Raw genomic sequence first — 11681 nt, forward strand, 5'->3', positions numbered from 1 at the left:
GATCATCATGTATTCCTCTGCGTATACACTATGCGTATTCCCACAAAATGGAATTTGGCTCAGATCACGAGGCTCTATTGAATGGTACAGATAGCAGGAGCATATGAGCTCGGGAGGCAAAACGCTGCTCTCCTTGTAGGGATATCCAATTTGGAGCCCGAGCTCAGCTACTCTTGATATCTATGCCGCCAGTCATCCTCGAGATTGGAAAAGTTGCATCTATTCACTCCCGTATATGAATCTTTTCAATTTTTGGTAAATGACTGCCCATCCATGCCCCACGTTCATTTATTGCTACCTAACATGTCGTTCTTGACTACTTCGTGCTGGAGGCCAGACGCCAGAGGTGCTCGGACGACGTGTGTGCTGGCCTCCGGCGGTGCTCCTGCTAACATGATGCGTGGACACGGACGCTGGCACGCTGCCGAGTGGAGGCACTCGTGCTGGGTTGTTCACCGTGACGCGAGAGACCTGCAAGGCGTGTTCCACGCTGCTAGCCGCCGCCGACGCTATGCGAAGGCAGCACCATGTGCTCAGGCTGGAGGTCGACGGTGATGGCGAAGACATTACAGATTTATAGCTGATGCAAAGGACAGACTCGCATGGCACGTCCGCGTCGACAGTCTGCTATCGCCGATGGGCAGCTGAGTACCTGAGTTTCACAAGGCTCACGCACTGCGTGGCTGCGCTCCATTCTCCAAGCCTCGTTGTGGTACATCCCGGGTTACAGGGCGGTTAGCAGCCGCCACTGATTGATATCGTCAGACGTCGGTGTTGCGCTGCCGTCTAGCATGCCGTATGCGAGTCTTGACGCCTGAAGCCAAAGAAGATAACCTTGCTTTGACTTAGCGGACAATGGCTGCACGCGACAAGGACGGGCACCAGACGCTCAGATCTGTCACCAAATTCGCCAATTATTCCAGAGAGAGAGAGAGAGAGAGGACGGGGGTGAGTGCTGAGGGGCTGACAGTTGGGCCTTCCGTACCTGGTACATGTCAGATCATCATGTATTCCTCTGCGTATACACTATGCGTATTCCCACAAAATGGAATTTGGCTCAGATCACGAGGCTCTATTGAATGGTACAGATAGCAGGAGCATATGAGCTCGGGAGCCAAAACGCTGCTCTCCTTGTAGGGATATCCAATTTGGAGCCCGAGCTCAGCTACTCTTGATATCTATGCCGTCAGTCATCCTCGAGATTGGAAAAGTTGCATCTATTCACTCCCGTATATGAATCTTTTCAATTTTTGGTAAATGACTGCCCATCCATGCCCCATGTTCATTTATTGCTACCTAACATGTCGTTCTTGACTACTTCGTGCTGGAGGCCAGACGCCAGAGGTGCTCGGACGACGTGTGTGCTGGCCACCGGCTCCGTCGGTGCTCCTGCTAACATGATGCGTGGACACGGACGCTGGCACGCTGCCGAGTGGAGGCACTCGTGCTGGGTTGTTCACCGTGACGCGAGAGACCTGCAAGGCGTGTTCCACGCTGCTAGCCGCCGCCGACGCTATGCGAAGGCAGCACCATGTGCTCAGGCTGGAGGTCGACGGTGATGGCGAAGACATTACAGATTTACAGCTGATGCAAAGGACAGACTCGCATGGCACGTCCGCGTCGACAGTCTGCTATCGCCGATGGGCAGCTGAGTACCTGAGTTTCACAAGGCTCACGCACTGCGTGGCTGCGCTCCATTCTCCAAGCCTCGTTGTGGTACATCCCGGGTTACAGGGCGGTTAGCAGCCGCCACTGACTGATATCGTCAGACGTCGGTGTTGCGCTGCCGTCTAGCATGCCGTATGCGAGTCTTGACGCCTGAAGCCAAAGAAGATAACCTTGCTTTGACTTAGCGGACAATGGCTGCACGCGACAAGGACGGGCACCAGACGCTCAGATCTGTCACCAAATTCGCCAATTATTCCAGAGAGAGAGAGAGAGAGGACGGGGGTGGGTGCTGAGGGGCTGACAGTTGGGCCTTCCGTACCTGGTACATGTCAGATCATCATGTATTCCTCTGCATATACACTGTGTGTATTCCCACAAAATGGAATTTGGCTCAGATCACGAGGCTCTATTGAATGGTACAGATAGCAGGAGCATATGAGCTCGGGAGCCAAAACGCTGCTCTCCTTGTAGGGATATCCAATTTGGAGCCTGAGCTCAGCTACTCTTGATATCTATGCCGTCAGTCATCCTCGAGATTGGAAAAGTTGCATGTATTCACTCCCGTATATGAATCTTTTCAATTTTTGGTAAATGACTGCCCATCCATGCCCCACGTTCATTTATTGCTACCTAAAATGTCGTTCTTGACTACTTCGTGCTGGAGGCCAGACGCCAGAGGTGCTCGGACGACCTGTGTGCTGGCCACCGGCTTCGGCGGTGCTCCTGCTGACATGATGCGTGGACACGGACACTGGCACGCTGCCGAGTGGAGGCACTCGTGCTGGGTTGTTCACCGTGACGCGAGAGACCTGCAAGGCGTGTTCCACGCTGCTAGCCGCCGCCGACGCTATGCGAAGGCAGCACCATGTGCTCAGGCTGGAGGTCGACGGTGATGGCGAAGACATTACAGATTTACAGCTGATGCGAAGGACAGACTCGGATGGCACGTCCGCGTCGACAGTCTGCTATCGCCGATGGTCAGGTGAGTACCTGAGTTTCACCAGGCTCACGCACTGCGCGACTGCGCTCCATTCTCCAAGCCTCGTTGTGGTAAATCCCGGGTTACAGGACGGTTAGCAGCCGCCACTAATTGATATCGTCAGACGTCGGTGTTGCGCTGCCGTCTATCATGCCGTATGCGAGTCTTGACGCCTGAAGCCAAAGAAGATAACCTTGCTTTGACTTAGCGGACAATGGCTGCACGCGACAAGGACGGGCACCAGACGCTCAGATCTGTCACCAGATTCGCCAATTATTCCAGAGAGAGAGAGAGAGGACGGGGGTGGGTGCTGAGGGGCTGACAGTTGGGCCTTCTGTACCTGGTACATGTCAGATCATCATGTATTCCTCTGCGTATACACTGTGCGTATCCCCACAAAATGGAATTTGGCTCAGATCACGAGGCTCTATTGAATGGTACAGATAGCAGGAGCATATGAGCTCGGGAGCCAAAACGCTGCTCTCCTTGTAGGGATATCCAATTTGGAGCCCGAGCTCAGCTACTCTTGATATCTATGCCGTCAGTCATCCTCGAGATTGGAAAAGTTGCATCTATTCACTCCCGTATATGAATCTTTTCAATTTTTGGTAAATGACTGCCCATCCATGCCCCACGTTCATTTATTCCTACCTAACATGTCGTTCTTGACTACTTCGTGCTGGAGGCCAGGCGCCAGAGGTGCTCAGACAACGTGTGTGCTGGCCACCGGCTCCGGCGGTGCTCCTGCTGACATGATGCGTGGACACGGACGCTGGCACGCTGCCGAGTGGAGGCACTCGTGCTGGGTTGTTCACCGTGATGCGAGAGACCTGCAAGGCGTGTTCCACGCTGCTAGCCGCCGCCGACGCTGTGCAAAGGCAGCACCATGTGCTCAGGCTAGAGGTCGACGGTGATGGCGAAGATATTACAGATTTACAGCTGATGCGAAGGACAGACTCGCGTGGCACATCCGCGACGACAGTCTGCTATCGCCGATGGGCAGCTGAGTACCTGAGTTTCACCAGGCTCACGCACTGCGCGGCTGCGCTCCATTCTCCAAGCCTCGTTGTGGTACATCCCGGGTTACAGGGCGGTTAGCAGCCGCCACTGATTGATATTGTCAGACGTCGGTGTTGCGCTGCCGTCTAGCATGCTGTATGCGAGTCTTGACGCCTGAAGCCAAAGAAGATAACCTTGCTTTGACTTAGCGGACAATGGCTGCACGCGACAAGGACGGGCACCAGACGCTCAGATCCGTCACCAAATTCGCCAATTATTCCAGAGAGAGAGAGAGAGGACGGGGGTGGGTGCTGAGGGGCTGACAGTTGGGCCTTCTGTACCTGGTACATGTCAGATCATCATGTATTCCTCTGCGTATACACTGTGCGTATTCCCACAAAATGGAATTTGGCTCAGATCACGAGGCTCTATTGAATGGAACAGATAGCAGGAGCATATGAGCTCGGGAGCCAAAAAGCTGCTCTCCTACTTGTACTAGTTCAAATCTCTAATTAAGGGTTTTGGAAAAGAAAATGGTTTTAAGATACTGTTTTCCAAGAACTTTTTTTTTGAATCGTTTTTCAAGAGCTGGGGGCGCCGACTAAGGGACCGGCCCATATAGCTGGGCCTGGGCTGCACACATCCCTCCAAAATTACCCTCAGTTGGTCACATACAAAAAAACTTGGCCCCGTTCGGGAAGCCACACTCCACTACGGCACGGCAGCAGCAACAGGAGTGGCAGCCTGCCACCGGCGTCCGGCGCCAACGGCAGATCGACCCCCGCTCTGGACGGCGCTGCTCTCCCTGGTACCCCGCCTCCTCCTTCTACTCACCCACCTTTCTCCGTCTTCCCTTGATCGCCTACGGGGGATGTCTCCGTCCATGCATGAGCAGCGTCCGCTGGCCACGCACACAACTTGTTCGACTTATTGCCTCTGCGCGGCAAAAAATGTTGTTGTGCCGTCATTCTTCTCTGATAATGTTTCTTCTCCGCATTGCAGGACCGATGGCAGCAGAGAACAAACTGCACTCGCAGCCACCGCCGTGGTGGTCAGCCCTCCCGCTGGACCTGGCAGGCCTGGTGCTCAGCCTGCTCCCTGCGTACGCCGACCGCGCCCGCTTCGCCGCAGTGTGCCTGCAGTGGCGTGCCGCCGCGAGGCAGAAGCTCCAGACCACAACACTACCCCTGCTCGCGCTGCCCGACGGCACCTTCTACAGCCTCCCCTATGACAAGCCCTTCTGCTTTCCAGGGTGCGGCTTCGCTGGGTACAAGAGCGTCTGTGGCAGCTGGCTTGTCTTCCCCCGTGACGATGGGTGCTTCCTTGTCAATCCCTTCTCCAGGGCGGTCGTGACGCTCCCTCCTCTCTCGAGCGTCCGACTCCGGCCTCCAAATGCAGTCGCTAAATGGTCACTCGACGAGCATGGGTCAAAATTTGCAGACCCTTACAATACATGGATGCATATCAAGAAGTCAAAGAAGCTGCACGTAATTAAGCTAATCCTGTGCTCGTCAAACCTTGTTGCCGCATTGGTCGGCGTTGAGCACACCAGTCAGATCCTAATCTGCCAGCCAGGGGCCTTGTCGTGGTCGGTACGCGCGTGTGATGAATGTAAGGATTTTGAAGACATGGCATTCTACCAGGGCAAGCTCTATGCCCTTGACGATGACGAGAACCTCCTTGTGGTGAACATCAGCAACGACCAAAGCACCGGCAATCCGCAGGTTTCTCGGATTGGAAGGGTCATCGAGGGCAAGGCGGATTTCAGGTTATACCATGTTGGGACTGAAGAGAACGGTTTGCCCGTGAAGAAGCTCTATCTGGTTGAATCGCGTGGCATGTTGCTGATGGTACGCAGGAATATTTGGTGCCAGGTTCCTGAAGTTAGACCTGGAGGGCCTCGTAAATTTATTGCTGGACGAAGCGAGTTTGAGGTATTCGAGGCTGACTTTGAGCACTCGCAATGGATCAAGGTGTCAACCATGGGGGATGACCAGGTGCTGTTTCCGGGTCGAAGGTGCTCCAGGGCTGTGGCCGTGTCTCGGTACGGGTTGTTGGGCAATCGCATCTTCTTCTTGGACGACGATGACGAGTATCGTGTGGATTACCATTACGCCGAGGAGAACACATCATGCAGTGCCTATGACATGCAACTCGGCGACATCTCTTCCCCTCATCCAATTATTTCCTGGAAGCGCCACAAGGAGATGCGTCTGGCAGCATGGCTATTCCCCCAGGACTGAATTGAAGGTGTTATATTGTTGTTGGGTTGTTGCTATATAAGATATGCTTTAGCAAAACTGATGTTTATTTTGCAAGCTGCTCACAGGTTAATCCATCTGACTGTGGTACGTACGGCGGTTGATTATGGTGTTCGGTGGTCCCATGCAAGCCGCGAAATGCGTTGGTATTTGACTTGCTTATGCCGTTAGTTGCGGCCATGTATCATTAATTTGCCTGAACTTAATATGGTGGTTACTATGGAAGCTAACTGCATCAGTTTTCAAATAGTACTGTGGTCATTGCTGTGTCTGTGAATGATCTTAAAATGCATCGTTGCTTATCAGTATATTTGGTTTGGTGATCTCTTCTTCTTTTGCGATAATTTTGCACTCTGAACTGGTTGATTTGCTTCTATGGTTTGACTGAATTTGGAGATTCAGTCACTGCTTGAGAGTAGTTTATCTCTGCAGCCGCAGTTAATTTCTCGCTCCCTTCACGGTTCAAAGGCGACATAAATTGAAATTTCTATGCATGATAAGCTGTCAGGCCATGTTGCCATGTCGTGGATTTGAAGAGTACAAAGTTGTGACGAGCCTTTTTCTTTTGTATTCGATGAGTGGAGTTTTTGCTTCATATATGCGCCCTACTTTTGCTTGGTCACCCAACAACATTTTTTTTGTTTCCTTTTCTTTTTCTTGCTTCTTTATTCTTCATCTTTTACTTTTTAGTATGTCTTCGTATTTAATTTTTTTATTTTTAGTTGTATGCCTCTTTATTTTTCCCTTATATTTGTTTACCACCTTTCTTCATATGTGAGCTTAATCTAACAATGTATATGCATGAATGACCTGCCCTCGGTCCTGTAGTACATCGCGGCGGTGCATGCAAGCTATACAATGTTTAGAGCAACATTGTGTGAATGGATGAATTAACCAACATGTAGAGCAACAGGAAGCAAAACTTACGATTTCCATGGTTGACGCGCCCAATGGGCACATTGTCTCCACTCATTCAACCGCGGCGCAAAACTTCATGACGAAGTTGCCGATAGTGTACCATCGATGCGATATCGACCTCATATTGTATTCATGGATGATGTGTATGCCGTAGGGCATGAAGTGCTTTTGACCATGAAACGAACCATGCACGCACCACCAGAAGATTGAGTCCCTTGAGTTCATGCCTACAAAGTCCACAAATACGGTCACCCACGCATCAAAACAACTCATCCTCCTTCATCGAGTACCCGGTCATCGTGCTTGAAAACAACAAGAAGTTCCAAAAAAGGTCAATGGCATTAACCGAACACCTATCGGGTATGGTGTCCACCATAGACGTCATCGGCAGGGGCGAGAGGTACCTAGCCGCGGAGGTATCCTGGGTGGACGATGGCGTAGTCCAAGGAGGACAGATGCGTTGGTGGGGGTCGCAGACATCCTACGATGCCTGGCTGGCGGCCGGAGAGGTACATCAGCGGCGACGGACGAGGAGAGTGCAGATGCAAAGCAAAGAGGGGCAGAGACGGAGTGGAGGAAAAGTGGACTGGGATGGGGATTCCAATGGGTCGGGTGTGTCATAGTCCTACGTGGCGGCGGTCTCGAGTCCCGCCAAGCCCTTCCCCCAGTTCACTTTCGTTTTGCGGGAAAAATGGACGCCCAAACCGTTCTGCGGATCGATAGGGTACCACATTGAATAGCAAAATAGGTCCAAACAGTTCGGTCTGAACGGGTACGGACGATTTAAGGATGGAGATGCCCTTAGGAAATATTCTCTTTAAAAGGGGAGTGGTGTGTCTCTTTTTGACGAAACACTGATCAATTGTCTTTTACACGCTAGAATGGTGATTGTCTCTTCTTTTTCCTGTGATTTGGCATGGTCATCCCGACTCCCTATAGTAACTAACTCTGTAGTGGTAGACTTGTTTTGCAAGTTGCTCATATTTTATGATATTTAACTTGTGATGAACTTTGTGCGGTTGTGCTTCTAGTGTGGTTTGGTTTGATTGAATTTGGAGATTCAGTCAGTGTTCCGGGATAGTTTCGTCTGTGCGGCCGCAGTTAATTTGTTTGTCCCCTTCATGGGTTGAAGCCGACATAAATTGAAATTGGTATTTTTACTCTGTTTTGCACTGCACCTGGGAGCATTTAGTTCACGACTCCTCTGCTTAACTCATACTCATGCATTTGCTTTTCTACACATGTGTCCAGAAAATTACAAGTATTTCAGAGAGATACTGTTACCCCAGTAGACGGATTCCATAACCCTGCAAAATATATTAAACTTGGAGCATGATCTGATAAGCTAAGTGATTTCCAGCACTGTTAGAGTACGTAATAGGCCTAATGGGCCCATTAGTTTTAGTGTTAATTAAAGATAAGGGTCGCTTGCTTAGGGGTCAAGTAAGCCTTGCTTAGTAGTCAAGTAAACCTCTCTATATAAAAAGAGGAGATGTATCAATCTAATCAAACAAGAATTAAGAAGGAAATCCCTTTCCTCTTGCCCGGCTGTGGGCAGAAAGGCCCTCGGCCAGCCCTCTCGCACCCTCCTTCTAGCAGCGCCATAACAATTTGGTATCAGGTAGCTCAGTTCTGATCATGTCTTCACTGCCGCCCACCCCGTCACTTCCGCTGCCGACCATCACCACCACGCCGCTGCCCTCCCCGTCCGTGCCGCTGGTCGCATCCTCCGGCGCCGCCACCGCCCAGATGCCGGCGCCCTCTACCGCACCACCGGCCGCCGCCTACACCCCGGAGGAGATCACCGGGGTCCTCAACGACCTCGTCACAGCCGTCTAGGGGATCCAGCTGTACCTGGCCAGCCCCTACGGGCCGTCGCCGCCCCTGCCGCCACCGGGCCGCCGCCCCTGCCGTGGTACTCGCCGCATCCAGGGGCCTCCGCGGTGTTCGTTGGGACGCTGCAGCCCCAGCTGCAGCTGCCGGCACCGCCCGCCGCCGCCCCACAGTGGCCGCAGTGGCCGACGCCGGCTCCCGCTGCGCCTCCAGCGCCCATCGCTGCCCCTGCGCCGCTATGGCTGCCGTGGCAGCCGCCGCACCAGTCGGCCTTCGTCGCGCTCGCCGGGCCATCGCAGCAGCCGCTGCAGCTGCCATCCATCGCCACCACCACCCAGCCCTGGCTGCAGTGGCAGCCGTCGCTCCTGGCGGCCTTCGCTGTGCCCGGTGCGCCACCACAGCAGCCGATGCAGCTACAACAGCCACTGCCGGTTAGCTCCGGTCTCGCATCGACCGCACCGGCCGGAGTCACGCTTTACCAAGTCCAGTCCCCGCCGTCGCTGTGACCGTTTCTGTCTTGGATCGCTACCCGCCATGTGTCAGCGGCAGCGAGGCTGCAGGCTGCTACACACGGCCTCCTAGCGCGTCGGTGTGTGCGGGAGATGCATGGTCTGCGGCTGCCGCTCCTCCAAGTTGCCCTTCGCTGCGCAAAGGACCTCGATATCATCCGTTGCATCGGGGATCTTGGGCATGCGGTTTTCCCCATGGGCGGCGGGCATGCTGTTTTCCCCGCGGGCAGCGACCTTAAAGTCTGCGACATCGGCGGTTGGGGGGCGCACACCTCCTTGTCATTCTCCATCGCAAGCCCTCCACTCTTCCCTGTGCGGTGCAAACCAACAGCCGTCCGGCAGGGAGAAGGCATGGTGTCACCGACAGCAACGCACCGCGTAGCACCACTGCATTCCGCCACCGGCCGCCGCGAGGGTGCCTCTGTTGGTCACTCTTGCGACCACTTCGAGGTGGTCATACACATGCACTCCTTTTGTTCAGGTGGTGTCCATGGGATCCAGGTGGCTCTACACATGCACGTCCGACGTGCGGATGGTGTCTACTTTTTGTTAAGGAATCCAAAATAAAGCGCCCCAGTCCATTTCAGGTTGAGAATAATAAAACAAGTCGAGATGTAAAAGGCTTGTTTTTACGTGTTAGATTTGTGTTGCGTCGAGTCATGATTTTAAGTTGGTTAGGCTGCAGCTCGAGGACAAGCTGCATGTCCAGGTGGGGTGTAGTGTTAGAGTACGTAATGGGCCTAATGGGCCCTCTTAGGGTTAATTAGAGATAAGGGTCGCTTGCTTAGGGGTCAAGTAAGCCTTGCTTGGGAGCAGTGGCGGAGCTTGAACGAAAAAGTTAGGCGGGCCAGACTAAAGAAGAGCACAATGTTTTTTTCAAATTCTGAATTATAAGGACATATTGCGAGCACTCAGGTCACAAGATTGAGCTAGCAGATATGCATATATGTACCAAAGTACAGTTCAACCATGACACACTATTAAGTTAACTAACACAAAAGTGTTGAGACCTTGGTTATGTTGTTGTTCAGGTTCAATTGTCCGAACTCTTCCATCTAGGTTATGTTGTTGTTCAGGTCACTTGTTCGAACTCTTCCATCTAGGTTATGTTGTTGTTCAGGTCACTTGTTCGAACTCTTCCATCTAGGTTATCTTGTTGTTCAGGTTGTTGCTGTTGCAATTCAAGCAAGGGCAATACATGGTCTTCCTCAACTTCAGTTATATTATCTTTTCCTTTTAAACACTAAATCAATTCTTCTCCGAGTCCAATTTTCCTTGCCCATGACTACCTATGTTGCAATTTGCAGGCCTGATTACTGAATGTATATGAAACTAAACAAAATCAGACTCCTGCACATGTTGCCCTGCTGGTTGGTGTTGGGTGTGAAGTGTGATGTGGCAGGGGCAGAACCAGGGACTTGGCAGGCGGGAGTTGGAGGAGAACAGCCGCAAGATCCCGGCGGGTGTCGCCGCGGCGTTAGCTTTGCGAATCGTGAGACAATGGGCACCTGGGCGACTGGGCGGCGCGACCGCGCGAGGGACACTACTAGGAAAAGGGCTATAGATGAGATGGACACTAATGGCGCACCTGTCATGTGGTGCGCCACTACTATGTAGCAGTGACGCACCATGTGCAGGTGCGCCATTAGTGTGGAAGACACTAATGGCGCACCAGGCACATGGTGCGCCACTAGTAACATTTTTTTTAATTTTTCCAAACATACTAATGGCGCATCATGGCACGGTGCGCCATTACTAGTTACTAGTAATGGCGCACCGGCCACACAGTGCGCCACTACTGTTGTTTTTTTTTATTCTTTTTTTTTTGCAAAACTACTAATGGCGCACCGTAGCATAGTGCGCCATTACTAGTTTAAACTAGTAATGGCGCACTGTGCCACGGTGCGCCATTGAATATATACTTTTTTTTATTTTTTTTGCAAAACTTCTAATGGCGCACCAGCAGCAGGTGCGCCATTAGTAACCAGGGTTACTAATGGCGCATTTGCAGGTGGTGCACCATTAGTAACCTTGGACCAACAAGATATTTTGGACAGCCCACCTACCCACTCACTTTCCCCACTTCATTCTCTCCACCTCCTCCTCCAAGCTTGTATCGGTTGCCTCCTCCTCCTCACCTCATTTGCACCATAGATTCATCCAAATTAAGTGGTTAAATTACATTTTTTGATAGGTAGGTAAGGGGGGAAGCTATCTTTATGTTGTTCTCCCTCTCCAACAACATGCACATGCACTTTTTGTGGCCTAGCTAGATCTATGTATGTTCGTGGTGTTGCATATGTTTGTGGTGTTGCATATATGTTTGTGTTTGCAGGTACCGATATTTGAAATGCGATAGTTGCCAATATTTTGCTGGAATGTTGATTCATTTCCGTTTCGGCGAGAATTTTGGCACTATGCATTCTTTTTTGTCCTATTTTTAGGGAAAGTCATGCCAAATTTTTTCTTGGTTTTAAAATATCGTTTTGCTCTACCCCGCAGGCGACCATGGTC

The 11681-nt window shown here is 51.9% G+C and overlaps 1 protein-coding gene across 2 annotated transcripts; it reads left to right on the forward strand.

The window, feature by feature from the left end:
- The first annotated feature begins 4328 nt into the window (after positions 1–4328).
- Positions 4329–6156, forward strand: LOC119312072 (F-box protein At2g26160-like). 2 transcript variants are annotated; one of them, XM_037587811.1, is made up of 3 exons: positions 4329–4454; positions 4649–5896; positions 5976–6156. In XM_037587811.1, exon 2 carries the CDS (start codon positions 4654–4656, stop codon positions 5887–5889), a length of 1236 nt encoding a protein of 411 aa, XP_037443708.1. In that variant the 5' UTR covers positions 4329–4454; positions 4649–4653; the 3' UTR covers positions 5890–5896; positions 5976–6156. The 2 variants fall into 2 exon arrangements, with proteins under 2 accessions (XP_037443708.1, XP_037443701.1); XM_037587804.1 differs by having other exon boundaries at positions 4649–6156.
- Positions 6157–11681: the final 5525 nt, after the last annotated feature.

This window comes from Triticum dicoccoides, chromosome 1B (assembly GCF_002162155.2).
Source record: "Triticum dicoccoides isolate Atlit2015 ecotype Zavitan chromosome 1B, WEW_v2.0, whole genome shotgun sequence".
NCBI lineage: Eukaryota > Viridiplantae > Streptophyta > Magnoliopsida > Poales > Poaceae > Triticum > Triticum dicoccoides.

Excerpts from the sequence above, each read along its gene's own strand:
- LOC119312072 (XM_037587804.1), top strand. The coding sequence starts at position 4,654 with ATGGCAGCAGAGAACAAACTGCACTCGCAGCCACCGCCGTGGTGGTCA.